The sequence below is a fragment of the Salmo trutta genome, chromosome 6, assembly GCF_901001165.1.
Source record: "Salmo trutta chromosome 6, fSalTru1.1, whole genome shotgun sequence".
In the NCBI taxonomy this organism is placed as follows: domain Eukaryota; kingdom Metazoa; phylum Chordata; class Actinopteri; order Salmoniformes; family Salmonidae; genus Salmo; species Salmo trutta.
This window is the reverse complement of record NC_042962.1, coordinates 15,699,027-15,717,642: the sequence shown is the minus strand read 5'-3', so window position 1 is coordinate 15,717,642 and position 18,616 is coordinate 15,699,027. Positions and strand designations below refer to the sequence as shown.

The following is an 18,616-nucleotide window of genomic DNA, read 5'->3' as shown; positions in this document are numbered from 1 at the left end:
CTCAACGGCTAGGAAGTATCACTTCTGTAGTGAATAAGCTCAAAGTTCATACCAGTTCATACCATAGCTCACGCCGAGGTTGGCTTAGTTCTGTCCTTGATATGTGTCTGTCCTTCTAACGTAGAGGCTGCAGACCTCCCGTACTGGAACATACTGGCCATCCCCTCGTCAAAGGCTTATATAGTGGAGAGGGGGGAAGGAGGCGCCCCATCGTTTATAACCCCATGTCTCTTCACAGGGTTGGGCCACTGATCGGGCAGGGCACCTTCCTTATGAAAACCCAATTCTCTCATTTGGAAGCTAAAATTACATTTAATCTCCTAACAAACAATTTCAATATCAAACATTTCAATTGCATAACAATTCCATGTGACTCTGATAACTAGAGGGTGTATACTTTCTCAGGTACAGTTTATGTCGTCCTGTCATCAATCATAATGTCTCAGATAACAATGAACTGACATACATACTCATTACGTTATCAAGCATATTTCCAACTGGTTTTATTATCAAACTATGGTTCCTTTTCCCCATTTGTTTGATGTTCCCAGACTCTCTATATTTAACACAGGCTATTCAAGTCCTTCAGTAGGGTCAGAGAGAGAGGGGAAGGGAGAAAGGTATTTATGGGGGGGTCATAAACCTTACCCACAGGCCAACGTCATGACACATGTTATCTATAATTTCTCTTCATTTTTTCTCATCATATGACAAGGATTAAAAATTATTTGCCAGTAGATTGTCGATTGATTCATGATGATGACTGCTTGATAAGATTGTGAATGAATGATGTTGACATGATCAGTCCAAGCCTCTGTACATATAACGTGATTTGACGTCATCTTATCTGTGGCCAATAACCTTGAGCCTTCTTGGATGGGCACTTCTATGGCAACAGCCGAAGGGCTAAAATTCTATTTTTTTCTCTAAAAGTCTCCTCTTACACTTGGCAGTAACGTAAAGTTTCCATGAGTGACAAAACACTGAGCCAATCACGGCACAAAGCTCCGTATTTTCTGCTGGCTTGCCCTACCACCACAGAAAGCACTGAGTTAGGCTGAAACACCTGTCTTTTGGAGCTGCCTTACTCAAGAAAACAATGATAAATATTATTCATACATTGTTTGCAAACTGATATGTGACACGTATTAATTCCAAAATAACATGCAAAACAAGCAAGCCCAAACGCCCTGAATGACGGATCGCCACTGCTCCCACTGCAAATCACACTTCTAACATCAATGTAGAGAATCCCACTTCTGACATCAATGTAGAGAATCCCACTTCTGACATCAATGTAGAGAATCCCACCTCTGATATCAATGTAGAGAATCCCACTTCTGACATCAATGTGGAGAATCCCACTTCTGACATCAATGTGGAGAATCCCACTTCTGACATCAATGTAGAGAATCCCACTTCTGGCATCAATGTAGAGAATCACGCTTCTGACATCAATGTAGAGAATCCCGCTTCTGACCCGCTTCTGACATCAATGTAGAGAATCCCGCTTCTGACATCAATGTAGAGAGAATCCCACTTCTGACATCAATGTAGAGAATCCCACTTCTGACATCAATGTAGAGAATCCCACTTCTGACATCAATGTAGAGAATCCCACTTCTGACATCAATGTAGAGAATCCCACTTCTGACATCAATGTAGAGAATCCCACTTCTGGCATCAATGTAGAGAATCCCACTTCTGACATCAATGTAGAGAATCCCACTTCTGTCACCAATGTAGAGAATCCCGCTTCTGACATAAATGTAGAGAATCCCACTTCTGTCACCAATATGCAGAATCTAGGAGAATCAAAATGTTTGGATTCAGAATCACTCTGAATCCAAACACTTTGTCTCTGATATTTTATTTTTGCAAGTGTCCACCTTACGTACGATCGCAAGGATATTGCACATAGGACTATTATCAGCCATTATGAAAACTTTGTGAAATAATCTTTCTTGCTCTGTTTCTTTGCTCTCCCTCTGTTGTACAGGTAATGATCTACTCTATCGCACACGTGACGGGAATGTTGTCAGGTTCAACATGGAGACATACGAGAGGACGGTATTGGTGCACAACAAAAAGTTTGTGAGTCTCTCCAACTTTCTCATATTTCCACAGTAGATGCATCCCTATAGGCGAAAGAACAGACTGGTTTTTGCATGAATTGAATTCAAACTTTTCTTTTTGCGTCAGCATATTAAAGCACCCAAAGCTCTTATTGTGAAGCCTACTGAAACGATACATCATTAGCACATCGTTTGATCTGGCTCGTTATCATTTGGGTTCGCTACGCATCAAATGTTTTTGACGAAAATGCAACATCAGTGTCTAAACGGCCGAGGTGACGACGCACAGTATGTTCGTCCCTCCGAAATCAGAAAGAGCCATGACAAGATTAATGCGTCTGCCGACCAAGTCCGCGCCGAGCAATCCGTCAAATGCAGTCATTTAAGGATCGCCTTAATGAAAAAACACTACGCATGGTTAAAGGTCTCATCTTTTGTGTTTTCTTTCTCTCTGCTTTTCAGGAAATGTACAAAGCCAGCAAGTATGAAGTGTCTCCTGACATGAAGCATGTGCTGCTCGCCTACAACATGGCACCAGTGAGCTCCTTCATTTGTTTGCTTGTTTTTTGAATTAGCAGAATGACAGGCACATACTTCAGTGGGCTCTGAGGGGAAACGTGGTGAGGCGGTGGGGGAGAAAAGTAATCATGGCGTCCGGATAGAGGCCTGTCGCACCCCGCTACCTCTCAGCCACTATAGAGAGAAAACAGCTGAGTGGAACTGTACTCTTCAGAGAGAGGCCAAAACACAAACAAACCCCATAACACAGCTGAGAAAGGGGGATGTGGAAGGGATGGAGGGAATGGGAAAACAAAGAGAGGGAATGGGAAAACAAATGGAGGGAATGGGGCAAGCCTGAGAGTAGAGAGATTTGAGGTAGCAAGAGTGTGAGAGAGGGAGGGGAGGAAAGGATAAAGAGAGGAATGGGAGGTTTTTCTGCTACAGCGATTACTGCATTATGTAATGGCTCAGGTAGCTAACTCAGCTGGAAGATTACTGCAATGTGAGATCCAGGACACAGAGTCTGAAAAAGAATCAGTATGTCAGGGAATAGAATCCCATTGGCTCAGAAAGACACGGAGAGAGAGTAGACACTGTTAAAGTAGGGAGGAAAAGGTGTAGACCTGGCTTAACCTTGCCATATATATCAGGAACAGTGTGGTATCAGGAACATTGTGGTATCAGGAACAGTGAAGTGTCACCAAAGGTGCAAGACTGGGAAAGTGTAATGGCACAGCAGGGAGGCATGTGTGTGTGTGTGTGTGTGTGTGTGTGTGTGTGTGTGTGTTAGACAGTGCATTTGTTATTTTAATCATCCCTCCATAGCCCTGGTAGATGACAGCTCCGTCCCCCTGCTGTCATTGCACTCTCTCCATATGTCACGCTGCTGCTTGCCCTTCATAGAAGCCCCCCCTCTTTCTCTATCTCTCTCTTTCTCTAGCTCTCTATTTCTCGCTTGTCAATCCCTCTCTTTCTCTCCCCCAACTCTGAGGGGGGTATTCAGATGGACTACTGTAACAAGTGGTCCATACTTATCTCCTGCTACATTAAGAAGCATTCTACATGTCCTCTCTCAGTCCAGGGCCTGCTAGTAGAATGCAGTGCAGACATGATTCCCACTGGGGCCAACCATACGAAGAATGTATGCGTGTATGACTGACTGTAAGTCTCTTTGGATACAAGGGTCTGCTAAATGGCATATATTATATTATGAACACTGCATTTGTGCCCTGGACTTAGTGACTCATTGACAAGGAATATTACATTTGAGCAAATACAGAATAACTTTGTAGAATACAATATAACCTCCCAACCAAATGCATATACATTCTGATGATAGTTAGCTACTAAAACATAGGTTCAATGGCCAAGTACCTCATGATAGTCTTCAATCATTCTTCTTCTAGGTGTACCAGCACTCGTTCACTGCCTTCTACATCATCTGCAGCCTGGAGACTCCGTAAGTAGCTGAAACCAACCAATGCTTCCTCTCCCCTCCGCTCTCCTCTACTCTCTTCGGCCCAGTCAGTCAAGTCTCTGCGCTGCCACCCCGTGAAGACGAGGAGAACTGCAGGCCAGGGGACTTGATGACCTCATCCATCCTCACCTCCAGACTAAGACAAAGGGCCTGTGACACCTCTAATTTTCTGTCGTGCAGCACACAGCACTTTTCTAAATGAACAGAAAGTGGCAGCGATATATAAAGCACCAGTATTTATAGGTGCTCGTAAACCTCTTGGGCTAAGCTGTACGACACTGGTATATCTGGGCAGGAGCAGAGCAGGCTGCTGGTGTGGTGCACTGGAGGTTTTTTATAATGCTGTGGTTTGAGGATCCACTAAGTAAGATGTTATTTTTAAAGAAGGTGCTCAGTCGTTTAATGAGGGGCAGTTAAAGGTGTGTGTTGTTAAATAAAGGTTAAATAAAAAGTATGTAGTGTGGGTGTGTGTAGTCTAAATGTGGTCTCTCCTCTGTGCTGCAGGGAGACATGGAACCTGAACCCTCCAGAGGTGCGGAACGCCCAACTGCAGTACGCAGGCTGGGGACCCACGGGCCAGCAGCTGGTAAGAACTACAACTCCCAGCAGCACCCTCTCTGTCTCACCCATACTCCATACCCCAATGTCACTCCTATTTGGCAAACCATGTCTAGTTATAATGTATTTCTAAACTGAGAGTACAATAGGAATGCACTGTATCAATGACCTTTCCTATGGCCATGTATGTCTGTTAACCTATCACAAGCTACCAGGCAGTCTAGCCACCGAGAGAACATTAATAAGCATCAGTCTAGTGGTTCTCGGAGCAGACAGAGTGTGAGTGATTACATCCTCCAGCACAATGCAATTAATTACCTGTAATCTCCTCAGCGGATTAATTAGTGAAGTCACTGGATTGATATCACACACTCTCTCCCAGTATTAATCATCAAACAGCCCTGATTCCAACAGTCGCTTTCATTTTAAGGAGCACCCCTCCCAGCAACAGATGCTTGCCCTCTGAGCTGTGATGCTTGTTGTCAACGATAGGATGCATGGGCGGGAGAGGAAGGTGTCTGCCGACGTGCATTCATATAATATGTGAACGCTCCTCTCTCTCTCTCTCTCTCTCTCTCTCTCTCTCTCTCTCTCTCTCTCTCTCTCTCTCTCTCTCTCTCTCTCGCATGTGTGTATATTATGCGTCCGCATACACACACACACACACACACACACACACACTAACATCAACCCCTCTGTTATCACATTTCTCAAGCCCCTCCCCTCTTGATCCTCTCTTTAACACACACAAACCCACACAGTTTTCTTGTCCCATGTCGAAAAGTAGTAGAATTGGGTTAAATACACATTGTTCAGAGGACAGGCAGCTATGTCTGTGTGGATGAACACTGTTCATATAACTCCAGCTTTAGCAGTAAGTGGTCCTCTTCCTTTAAATTGGAGTTGAATCCCCTACTGAGACGCTGCGCTTTGCTTGCTCTCTACCTTCCTCTCCCTCCCTCCCTGTCTCCCTCGCTCTTTCTCCCCCTCCTTTGCCCTACTTTTCTCTCTTTGTGAGGCTAATCTCCAGAGTTGTCAACCAGCCCACAATATGACCACACATCTCCCCAGACTCTGTGTGTGTGTGTATATGGGAGGTAGGGCTGGGCGGTATACCGTATTTGATGCACGGACCGGTTTGGGATTTCACTTTACCTTCTATAACGAATGTTTGGTTTGTTAAATGGGATACGCCGTGTGTAACGTTCGTTTTTATAGTTTACTTCGCTACTTGAGTCATCTCTCTCCGCTCTCTCTCTCTCACAGAACTGTCACTGCACCCATCACTCAAGGAGCGCCTTTGTTGTTCCTCAACCATGAGACACTTGAGTTCAGGCTCAAATCAAATTTTATTGGTCACATACACATGTTTAGTAGATGTTATTGCGGGTGTAGCGAAATGCTTGTGCTTAATGCAGAACATGCAACAATGTTGATGACAATGATGCTCTTTTTACTTTGCTTCTTAATATAAATCCTAAAGTGTTCTATAGTTACATTATTAGTTTGTGTTTCTTACATCTGGAAACGGCTAGGTTATCTTTTCTTAGCTAGTTAGGCCTAAATCCTGTTAGCCTCTAATCGCTAGCTAGCTAATAAATGTACAAATTTAGAGCAAACGTAATTAGCTATACAGCCTGATAACGCCAGCGATGGTGTAGACCTAAATCAGCATGTTTGTGCAACAGTATCATCTAAATCAAAGAGGAAAGTGCGAAGCATGAATATGTTAACTACATGAAGTAGCTAAGAGAAAACATTCAATGTAGCTAAAGATTATTGGGTCCCCTGGGAAACACTTGTCAACACTTTCACTTTCTCCTCCCTGGTGTTTTAATTTGTTGTCGTGTCAAACAACGCTGTATTCAAAGTGCCCACTATCATATACTAACTATAATTAAAACAATCATTCTATTTCCAATGATTCCAACAGTTCACCAAGTGTTTTGCTCTAAATTGCAAGTCAAATCGCAATTGCAACATTTGGTTAAAAATGAGGCCTAGTTGTTTTGCCCATATTGTGCAGCCCTACGTGGCAGTGTGGAAATGATCATAAATGAGTGCAGAAATTGATGAAAATGTTGAAAATTTTATTTTTGGTTGAATTGAACAGTATAAAACAATCATAATGGAGAAAGACCCATTGAAATCACTTAGAATGTATGTGTTGCCACCCTAAGGTCACTCACTACTCATATAGCAAATTTAGAACTTTTATTATTCATCAACATGAATATACCGTCACACTGTCCAATTTTTTTCAAATAACGTGATATGAAATTTTGGCCATATCGCCCAGCCCTAATAGGTGGTAACTTGGGCAGTGTTTCTACCTCCTTCAGAAGTGGGCCAAGCTCACCGTGTTACTCTCTGCCCTGAGCTAGATCCTGTTGTAAAACTGGTCCCTCAGTCCATCTGCACAGAGGTGAATTCAAACACACCTGTGTTCCCCTGGCCTACCTAGCCACATAAGGAACATTGCCCCCCCCCCCCCCCCCCCCTTGTCTGCAAGATGGCATAAGGTAGGAACCGGGCTATACCTTTGTTTTGGCCATTGTGATGCTATTGCATTGCCTTAACTGCTGCAAGGAAAGGGAACATACCCGATCATCCCTGAGGAGAGGTCAACTATTGTTGAAGTAATTCTTTATTTAAAAGAGAATATCTTTCAGACTGTGTTTATATAGCATGATTCAGTCCATGTCAGTAACAGAGATTACACGGGAACCAACGGAAAGCTCAAGGCCAAAGTTATTGAGCTATCCTTAGTTACCTTCTATTGATTTCAATATAAGCCCTACGAGCTCTGCAACTGAAACCGACCCGTTAAGAGCCTTTAATAACATGAGCATTATATTTTATGGTCATTGATTTGATATGGCAGATAGAGGTTTTAAAGTTTTTTTTGTGGGTAGAGAATCTGTAATGTGTGAAGAGGAACTATAATATGCTACTACTAACAGTGGACAGAGAGGAGGGCAATGCTGTAGCCCAGTAAAGGATCAATCTGCAATTAGGACTTGTATTGATGTACAATATTGGTGTTCAATGTGGTGAGGTAAAGGATTCATTATGCAGTACATTCTTTCTCTCTCTTGATCTCCTTCTTTCTCTGTGCTTTCTCTCTCTTTCTCTCTGCTGAGCCGGAGTTATCAATCAATACTTAGACATACAGTAATATGGAGACAATATTATGTCCGTGACATGATGAAAGTATAATCCAATAGCGAGGAGGCAGAAGGGTAAGTTGAGGCTATTTACTAGATCGTGCAGGTAGCAAACATGACTGCCATGTTGGCAGGTGACTGTGAACTTCAACACACGTGATATGTGTTTTTGATTGTATTCAACAAGGCCTGCTATATCGTGGCTTGACAAACAAGCCAATATTGCTGCAAAATGTTCATGATTCAAGTATTGCAGTGAATAGGAGAGGATCAAACATTTCGATAGAACCTTTTGAGCTCAAATTCCTCATCTGGTTAAAGCATCCTTCCATCAACCTACAGGTCAAGTTTAGTCATGCAGAACACACATCTGTTCTTCCTTCCATATTGATCACCTCAGTTTTTTCATAATTTTTTCTCTCATCTCCCTCTTCCCTTAGATTTTCATTTTTGAGAATAACATCTACTACCGTTCGACGGTGGAGAGCCGATCGATCCGCCTAGTCTCCACCGGCAAGGAGGGAGTCATCTTCAATGGGCTCAGCGATTGGCTGTACGAAGGTGAGATGACACTTTTATTGGCTGATGTGAATATTATTGGTGTTCTTGGTGGTGGTCTAATGGCGCATCTGTCCCGTTGCATTGTCGTCCCCAGAGAATGTGGCACTTGAGTCAAAATGATTCTTGTCTTGAAATTTAAACACAACAGAACTGGTATTAAGGCTAGTCATAGGTGCAGTAAACAATTGATTTAGGGTGATACCAAATGTAGTTAAAAACAGGAAAAGTGGCCAATTTGCTCCAAATTCCCTGAGTTCTCACTGCGGCTGTTCGACATAGGTAAATTAGCATTAATTCAGCAGAATGAATCTTCACCGTCTGTTCTCCATTCTGATACAGATGTCTCCCTGTTTGTTTTGACTCGACCGATCCAAGCTCTGACTCCACCTCAGTGCCTCTGCCTCGTCCCCTGAGGAACAGGCTGCCTCACTGTGTTCAACTTTACTAATGAATTAATTTCTTCCGCTCCCTGTGTGTTTGGCTCTCTGCTCCAAGACTTCTCGCTTTTAATAACACGGAGAGAGAAAGAGAGGGAGGAGTGTCAGGGAGGGCATGGATGGCTGTCTCTTAGTTAAAGCCTGGTGTAGTGCTCATCAATGGGTGGGGCGGCACCTGCCAACCTTTCGCTAGGTGTCTCGTGACATACTGCCAGAACACTGCTAGATGTGATTCTGAGTTCCAAGAGTAATTGTAAACTGGCAACAATATTACAAATGTTACCGTATGAAGGCTGAATTCTGTACGTGCGTGATTGCGACGGTCATGTCTGCATCTGTGTGCGACGGTCATGTCTGTGTGTGAGTGCAAGGTTGCTTGCACTAAGTATGCTCTCGTATTTTACACTACCTCTTTGTTAACTGTTAAAGTGTGTATGTAGCCTCTACAGTATGTGTGTTGACACACCCCTACCCCCAGATTAGTTTGACTGAGATTTTAAGCTGTGCAGTGGAGCTCTTCCAACAGCAATATTAGTCTAAGTCCATTGAAACTTTAATCACTGTCTGACCCCTGCCACATAATTATGAAGCGCTGAGGGCCTGGCAATTTACATTGATAATTTATTAAGGAAGAAGAATCTTTTGATGGGATGGGAGGGAGTTGAGCCTGAGTTTGACCTGCCCCACAACGCAGACCTACCACTCATATCATGTCACTCAATGGAGATCTCTTTGACAGACTGCGGCCTTTGAGCAATAACACATTCAACGTGTGTGTGTTTTTGTTTAGTGGTGACATAAGCCGTGAAGGGGAGAGAGACCTTGCCAGGTTGTGTAACATCTGTTTATATCTGCACCAGATGACAGCATGGTCAATCACAGTGTCAGATATGGGGAGGAAATCTCTCCCTGGAGGAGAAACGCCACGCTTGCAGTCTAATTTTGTAGTAACCGTCTAAAACCCAGATGAGATTATCATTGTGTGTGTGTGTGGTACACTGACAGTCTTGCATAAGGGGAGTCAGACAGACACCCAAGGCGATTATAGAACGCTTTGTCATCAGTGGCATGTCTGTCAGATTAACTGATGTGGTGGAGCAGACAACATCCTGGAATATGATGTGGCCCAGGTATAGAACCAGTACTGGAGCAGACAACATCCTGGAATATGATGTGGCCCAGGTATAGAACCAGTACTGGAGCAGACAACATCCTGGAATATGATGTGGCCCAGGAATAGAACCAGTACTGGAGCAGACAACATCCTGGAATATGATGTGGCCCAGGAATAGAACCAGTACTGGAGCAGACAACATCCTGGAATATGATGTGGCCCAGGTATAGAACCAGTACTGGAGCAGACAACATCCTGGAATATGATGTGGCCCAGGTATAGAACCAGTACTGGAGCAGACAACATCCTGGAATATGATGTGGCCCAGGTATAGAACCAGTACTGGAGCAGACAACATCCTGGAATATGATGTGGCCCAGGTATAGAACCAGTACTGGAGCAGACAACATCCTGGAATATGATGTGGCCCAGGTATAGAACCAGTACTGGAGCAGACAACATCCTGGAATATGATGTGGCCCAGGAATAGAACCAGTACTGGAGCAGACAACATCCTGAAATATGATGTGGCCCAGGAATAGAACCAGTACTGGAGCAGACAACATCCTGGAATATGATGTGGCCCAGGTATAGAACCAGTACTGGAGCAGACAACATCCTGGAATATGATGTGGCCCAGGTATAGAACCAGTACTGGAGCAGACAACATCCTGAAATATGATGTGGCCCAGGAATAGAACCAGTACTGGAGCAGACAACATCCTGAAATATGATGTGGCCCAGGAATAGAACCAGTACTGGAGCAGACAACATCCTGGAATATGATGTGGCCCAGGTATAGAACCAGTACTGGAGCAGACAACATCCTGGAATATGATGTGGCCCAGGTATAGAACCAGTACTGGAGCAGACAACATCCTGAAATATGATGTGGCCCAGGTATAGAACCAGTACTGGAGCAGACAACATCCTGGAATATGATGTGGCCCAGGTATAGAACCAGTACTGGAGCAGACAACATCCTGGAATATGATGTGGCCCAGGTATAGAACCAGTACTGGAGCAGACAACATCCTGGAATATGATGTGGCCCAGGTATAGAACCAGTACTGGAGCAGACAACATCCTGGAATATGATGTGGCCCAGGTATAGAACCAGTACTGGAGCAGACAACATCCTGGAATATGATGTGGCCCAGGTATAGAACCAGTACTGGAGCAGACAACATCCTGGAATATGATGTGGCCCAGGTATAGAACCAGTACTGGAGCAGACAACATCCTGGAATATGATGTGGCCCAGGTATAGAACCAGTACTGGAGCAGACAACATCCTGGAATATGATGTGGCCCAGGTATAGAACCAGTACTGGAGCAGACAACATCCTGAAATATGATGTGGCCCAGGTATAGAACCAGTACTGGAGCAGACAACATCCTGGAATATGATGTGGCCCAGGTATAGAACCAGTACTGGAGCAGACAACATCCTGGAATATGATGTGGCCCAGGTATAGAACCAGTACTGGAGCAGACAACATCCTGGAATATGATGTGGCCCAGGTATAGAACCAGTACTGGAGCAGACAATATCCTGGAATATGATGTGGCCCAGGAATAGAACCAGAGCAGTGTCTGGCACTCTTAATAGGAGCTGTGTGTGTATGGCCCCTGGAGTTTTGGCTGGTATTGCACTTTTCACACACTGAGACAATTTTGTTTGTATTTGTTTACAGTGGTATGTAAGCTTATTTTCTGAAAATATAGCAGTAACAACTGTGTGCGTGTGTGTGTGATCCTATCTATGCTCTCTGTAAGCAGGCAGTTCAGTTGAATCTCTCGTGTTTAAACTGTCATCCAGCAGTCGGGCTTAGTTCTAATACGTATCACCACTGCCCCCTATTGGACGGGACTCATCTTGCACCATGTGTTCTTTGCCTCAATTGAAATTCCTCTGAATTTCACCAAGTCCTATCACACCTTGTCTTTGTCAAAATGTCTCAACACAGGAAGCACTCTTACTCTTATCATAGCATATTATTTTTGATCAGTTAATGGTTGTTGAATTGTGTCCCGGTGAAGAAAGATATGTCCTTCCTTCTCCTCCTCATTAGTTTGGCCCACCTGATTCTGTCACATTACATTCATTAACTTCTATTGCCCACCTGCCTCAGTAACAGGGCGGCTCATGCATAAGTCATATCTGTGTTAGGCAGTGAATAATTTAGAGTCAGAACAGCGAGTCTGTGAGCCAGGGAGAATGGAGGAGTGTGACACTTCTCACCTGGGTAATCACAGCTAGGGAGATAGAAACGGCTCTCAAAGGACATGGAAACAAAGGTGGGTTCACACACACACACACATTTGAAATACTTTATTTCAATCCACAAATCACATTACATCAAGAAGGTTTTGGATAGATGGACACTGAAGGATGCAAGGATACACATACACACAGGAGATGTAGCGCTGTGTCAGACCACTAATTTCCTCCTCAAGCTAAATGCAATACACACACACACACACACTCTTTATCAGCTGGGTGGGGATTGATGCAGAAAAGATTACATGCATACATTCGGTGTTTTTCTGCACGGGGGCGTGCCGGTGTGTGTGTGTCTTCACCTGGAACTGCATATCAATAGAGCCCCCTCTGGGATATTAGTGTGTGTCCTGTCGTTCATATCAACCTGCACAATTTCAAACACACACAGGCTCTGTAGGGACGCACAGAGGTCTCAGGTTTTTGATTAAGTAAGCCAAGTTCCAACAGCATTCTTTCTGTGTGCCTCAGCAGCAGAAAAGGGGTTACACACAAACAAACACGCACTCCAATTCCCCTGCATACAACACAGTACACTGTTGCACCTGACTGGGAAATTACTTTTCCTGTTCCCTTTCCTGGTATGGCTCTCGATTGGTCGATGTTCCTCGCTTGTGAGATTAAAAGCAGTGTTTTGATTTATGGCCGGAACATACAGTACTCCTCATTTTAGGGATGTTATGACAGCATTGAGCCAAACTGACTCTGCATTGCAATTGATGTTTGGGTCAGTATTTAATATAACCAACGGATCTGATGCAGGTCTGCACTGGGTGTTGAAATGTGGTTCCATTGAAACACAGAGGAGGTTTTTGTAAGGGTTTCATCATTTTCATTATTACTGAAAACGAAATGATTATTTTCCGATTATTTTCCAGAGGAGATCTTCCAGACCCATATTGCCCACTGGTGGTCTCCGGACGGTGCCCGGCTGGCATATGCCACCATCAACGACACCATGGTGCCCAAGATGGAGATCCCCATGTTCACAGGAACTACTTACCCTACTGGGAGGGAGTACCACTACCCTAAGGTTAGAACAGTATGATTACTAACCTAGTACTGACTGAAAACCACTACCCTAAAAGCCAATTTATGCTTGATCTGAAAATGTGGTCAGAGCCTTCGTATGGAGTGTGTGACAAAATTGCAGAGCCTCTGGAGGCATGCAGAGGCCACATCGAGCTCCATACCTCATCGCCATGCACCTCTTACATTTTGTAACAATGGCTGCGTAGCTCCGAATTGACATGATTGATTGACGGTAGGTGGGGGACTGTACGTCCTGTATAAACACAAACTCACTTCCTTGACAACTTCCTTCACAATAGCTCTGCTCCGCAAAGCGCAAGAAGTATGAAGGCCCTAACGTCTGCAGAGGCTGCACCGCAGTAAATGCTGTACGGCCAATGCAGACGTCGGATTGACCACGCAGCGCCTTTAAGGTCAGAACAGTATAATTACTAACTAGTACTGACTGAAACCCACTACTCTAAGTGAACAAAGGGACTAGGGCTAGGGTGAATGGGCTGACTGTAAGTTAGGGTCAGGACTGTTGCTGTCACCATGGTGCATCGGTCAGAATGCAATGAGGAGATGGGGATGAGGAGTCCAGGATTAGGGGTATTTATTATACACAGTGAACAACAGAGGCACATGGGGGGTTAGGAGTTGGATGGAATTCAAATAATCAAACCTCGATGATGAGCTGGTTATTTGAATCAGCTGTGTAGTGCTGGGGCAAAAACCAAAACATGCACCCAGGGGGTTGGGGGCCCAGGACCGAGTTTGGGAAATGTTTTAGGATGTGGTGGCTTTCTCATATCACACACAAAGGAAGGAAGGAAAAGGGTGCGCCGTGCCATAACCAAACATGAACCATTACTAGTGTATAGGGAGGAACACGTTGCTTTGTGGGAAACAGGAGTGAGGAGAGGTGATTAGGGAGTGGGAACAGGTGTGGAGGGAAGGGGCGTGGCCTAGGGTAATTGGAAGCAATTGGAGTCCTGTATGGTTGCTGTGACCCTTCACAACACTATGGTCAGAGCAGTATGATTACTAACCTAGTACTGACTGAAAACATGCACTCTACTGTGCAACACTACACTGCAGTAAATTGTACCACCACTCAAAGGTACGTTATCATTAAACACACATAAAAGTAAAACAAAACTATCTTGGGAAATGGGAAAATATACCAGCATTGAGTTAATTCTGTCTACAGGCTGTTCTTCCTGAGGTAGATGCGCTTAAAATGTCCAATAAGAACAGTTATTTTATTGATGGAATTTGAACTCATAGTCTCTCTGTCCTCTTTTCCCCCATGCAGGCTGGGGAGGAGAACCCAGTCATCTCTCTGTATGTGGTCAACCTGAATGGGCCCCTGCACACCATGGAGATGAGGAGGCCTGAGGACCAGAGGATGGGGTACACCCCCCCCCACCCCCCACCCCACCCCACACAGCACAACACACACAACACACAACACCAACCTCCGTTACAATACTACTCAACTGCTAATAGTATATAAGTTTAATACATTTTACATTTAACAGACACTCATATCCAAAGTGACTTACAGGAGCAATTAGGGTTAAGGGCCTTGCTCAAGGGCACATCAACAGATTTATCACCTAGTCGGCTTGGAGATTCGAACCAGTGACCTTTCGGTTTACTGGCCCAACACGCTTAACCGCTAGGCTACCTGCCTCCCCACTACTGCTACTACTACTATATATAACATGGTTATATACCCTTATGGCTTTCAAAGGGATGAACTCTGTTACACATACAATATGTCAGTAAGACATTCCTAGTCCTTTATTCTAGATTTTGTATTTGCATGAATAAATGCATAGTCACAATAACACTCTTGTTTCGTTTTGTGTTGGACAGAGAGTACTATGTCACCATGGTGAAATGGGCGACTACCACCAAACTGGCAGTGAACTGGTTAAACAGAGCCCAGAACATATCCATGCTGACTCTGTGTCAGGCCACTACTGGCGTCTGCACCAAGGTGTGTGTCTGTGCGTCTGTTTTTCAGCCCACTTCATTCACTTTTCTTCTGCTTTTCATTGGCTTTTCTTTCAAATTGTCTGTTTAGAAACACGAGGACGAGAGCGAAAGTTGGCTACACAGACAGGTAAGAAACCAACAAGATTCAAGTACAAACAATGTCTTAGTGCTCTTAAAGGTAGACTCAGCGAAATGACGTCACAACAAGGAGCACCGCAGATATTAAGATGAGCGAGATGCAAGACACTCTCACACAGTCACACACAGTATCTTTGCATGGCCATGGGCTCGCTTCATGCTCTTCACAGCACGGTAGTCACGGGACAAAAACAATGAAGTTGAACCTCACTCTTCAACAGTCTTAGTTGTTGAGAGAATTGACCCACTATGCGGTTTACTTTCTGCATCCACGTCATATCGCTAAGTCTACCTTTTTATCTTCTATATCTTTTTAGCAGTGCTAGAGAGTGGAATGCCACTGCATCATTTCTAGATATGTTAGAAATATATTTATATATGTGTATATATAATCTCAGCAAAAAAAGAAACGTCCTCTCACCGTCAACTGCGTTTATTGTCAGCAAACTTAACATGTGTAAATATTTGTATGAACATAAGATTCAACAACTGAGACATAAACTGAACAAGTTCCACAGACATGTGACTAACAGAAATTGAGTAATGTGTCCCTGAACAAAGGGGGTGTCAAAATCAAAAGTAACAGTCAGTATCTGGTGTGGCCACCAGCTGCATTAAGTACTGCAGTGCATCTCCTCCTCATGGACTGCACCAGATTTGTCAGTTCTTGCTGTGAGATGTTACCCCACTCTTCCACCAAGGCACCTGCAAGTTTCCGGACATTTCTGGGGGGAATGGCCCTAGCCCTCACCCTCCAATCCAACAGGTGCCAGATGTGCTCAATGGGATTGAGATCCGGGCTCTTCGATGGCCATGGCAGAACACTGACATTCCTGTCTTGCAGGAAATCACACACAGAACGAGCAGTAAAGCTGGTGGCATTGTCATGCTGGAGGGTCATGTCAAGATGAGCCTGCAGGAAGGGTACCACATGAGGGAGGAGGATGTCTTCCCTGTAACGCACAGCGTTGAGATTGCCTGCAATGACAACAAGCTCAGTCCGATGATGCTGTAACACACCGCCCCAGACCATGACAGACCCTCCAAATCAATCCCGCTCCAAAGTACAGGCCTCGGTGTAACGCTCATTCCTTCGACGATAAACGCGAATCCGACCATCACCCCTGGTGAGACAAAACCGCGACTCATCAGTGAAGAGCACTTTTTGCCAGTCCTGTCTGGTTCATCGACGGTGGGTTTGTGCCCATAGGCGACGTTGTTGCCAGTGATGTCTGATGAGGACCTGCCTTACAACAGGCCTACAAGCCCTCAGTCCAGCCTCTCTCAGCCTATTACAGACAGTCTGAGCACTGATGGAGGGATTGTGCGTTCCTGGTGTAACTCGGGCAGATATTGTTGCCATCCTGTACCGGTCCCGCAGGTGTGATGTTCGGATGTACTGATCCTGTGCAGGTGTTGTTACACCTGGTATGCCACTGCGAGAACGATCAGCTGTCCGTCCTGTCTCCCTGTAGCGCTGTCTTAGGCGTCTCACAGTACGGACATTGCAATTTATTGCCCTGGCCACATCTGCAGTCCTCATGCCTCCTTGCAGCATGCCTAAGGCATGTTCACGCAGATGAGCAGGGACCCTGGACATCTTTCTTTTGGTGTCAGCAGAAAGGCCTCTTTAGTGTCCTAAGTTTTCATAACTGTGACCTTAATTGCCTACCGTCTGTAAGCTGTTAGTGTCTTAACGACCGTTCCACAGGTGCATGTTAATTAATTGTTTATGGTTCATTGAACAAGCATGGGAAACAGTGTTTAAACCCTTTACAATGAAGACCTGTGAAGTTATTTGGATTTTTACGAATTATCTTTGAAAGACAGGGTCCTGAAAAAGGGACGTTTCTTTTTCTGCTGAGTTTGTGTGTTCTATGTGTGTTAAATGACTGGTGTGCAGAATGAGGAGCCGCTGTTCTCCAAAGATGGTCTGAAGTTGTTCTTCACCAGAGCCATCCCACAGGGAGGCAGGGGCAAGTTCTTCCACATCTCCATGTCCATCACACAGGTACTGTATACTCCCCTTCTACACACTCTCTTCTGTGTTCTGCACGAGGGCTTCCATACACTAGAATTGCTGCCTACAGCATAGCATAGACAACAGCCACTTCCGTAATATCTTCCATCACAAGTAGCACAGACGTCAGTTCAACTAAGTGTGCACTCCTAATGTGACAAGAAGACATTGAGTCCAGTGATTTTTAACATGCAGTATATGTATCTCCCTTTCCTCTCCCTCCCTCTCTCTCCCTCTCCCCTTCCCTCTCCATTTCCCCCCCTTTCCCCCTCCCTCCCTCTCCTTCTCTCGGTCCCTCTCCCGCTCCCCTCTCTCTCCCACTCCCTCTCCTTCACTCTCTCCCCTTCCCTCTCTCTCCCCGTCCCTCTCCTCCCCCCTCCCTCTCCAGCCCAACACCAGCACAGACACGCTGCAGTCGATCACGTCTGGAGACTGGGATGTCACCCAGGTCCTAGCCTACAATGAGGACAGCCAGCTAATGTGAGCTCCCTGACCCAGCTGGGCCACACACATACGCACACATATAATGCAGTCACATGTAGAATACACACATTTATGCTGTAATTATGAAACAAACACCCACCCACAAAACCTAAAACAAACAATTCAACAAACACCTCTCTCTCTCCCCTCTCTCTCTCTCTCCCCCATCTCTCTCCCCCTTTCTCTCTCTCCCCCCTCTCTCTCTCCCCCTTTCTCTCTGTCTCTCCCTATCTCTCTCACCCCCTCTCACTTCCTCCCCCCTTCGCTTCCTCTCCCCTCTTTCTCTCTCTCCCCCACCCTCTCTCTCTCCCCTCCCACCTCTCTCTCTTTCTCTCCCCTCCCCCATCTCTCTCCCATCTCGCTCTCTCTCCCTCCCCCCCCTCTCTCTCTCCCTCTCTCTCCCTCTCCCCTCCTCTCTCTCTCCCTATCTCTCTCACCCACCTCTCGCTTCCTCACCCCTCTCTCTCGCTCTTTCTTTCTCTCTCCCCTCCCCCTCCTCTCACCCCCTCCGCACTCCCCTTCTCTCTACCCCTCCGCACTCCCCTTCTCTCTACCCCTCCCCTTCTCTCTCCCCCCTCCCCCTCTCTCTCCCCTCCCTCTCTCTCTCTCCCCCTTTCCCTCTCTTTCTCCCCCCCACTCCATATCTTTCTCTCTCTCAATTCAATTCAAGGGGCTTTATTGGCATGGGAAGCATATGTTAACATTGCCAAAACAAGTGAAGTAGATAATATACAAAAGTGAAATAAACAATAAAAATGAACAGTAAACATTACACTCACAGAA

General features: G+C 45.1%; 1 protein-coding gene across 6 annotated transcripts in view; it reads left to right on the top strand.

The window, feature by feature from the left end:
- Positions 1–18,616, top strand: part of LOC115195538 (dipeptidyl aminopeptidase-like protein 6) — a 339,411-nt gene that overhangs the window by 305,942 nt on the left and 14,853 nt on the right. For all 6 annotated transcript variants that reach the window (XM_029755481.1, XM_029755484.1, XM_029755482.1 and 3 more), the window contains 11 exons: positions 2,000–2,094; positions 2,538–2,612; positions 3,983–4,035; positions 4,558–4,639; positions 8,219–8,339; positions 13,053–13,207; positions 14,504–14,601; positions 15,070–15,193; positions 15,281–15,319; positions 17,234–17,341; positions 17,739–17,830. In XM_029755481.1, coding sequence (XP_029611341.1) covers positions 2,000–2,094; positions 2,538–2,612; positions 3,983–4,035; positions 4,558–4,639; positions 8,219–8,339; positions 13,053–13,207; positions 14,504–14,601; positions 15,070–15,193; positions 15,281–15,319; positions 17,234–17,341; positions 17,739–17,830 — 1,042 coding nt within the window. The remainder of the gene's footprint in view (positions 1–1,999; positions 2,095–2,537; positions 2,613–3,982; positions 4,036–4,557; positions 4,640–8,218; positions 8,340–13,052; positions 13,208–14,503; positions 14,602–15,069; positions 15,194–15,280; positions 15,320–17,233; positions 17,342–17,738; positions 17,831–18,616) is intronic.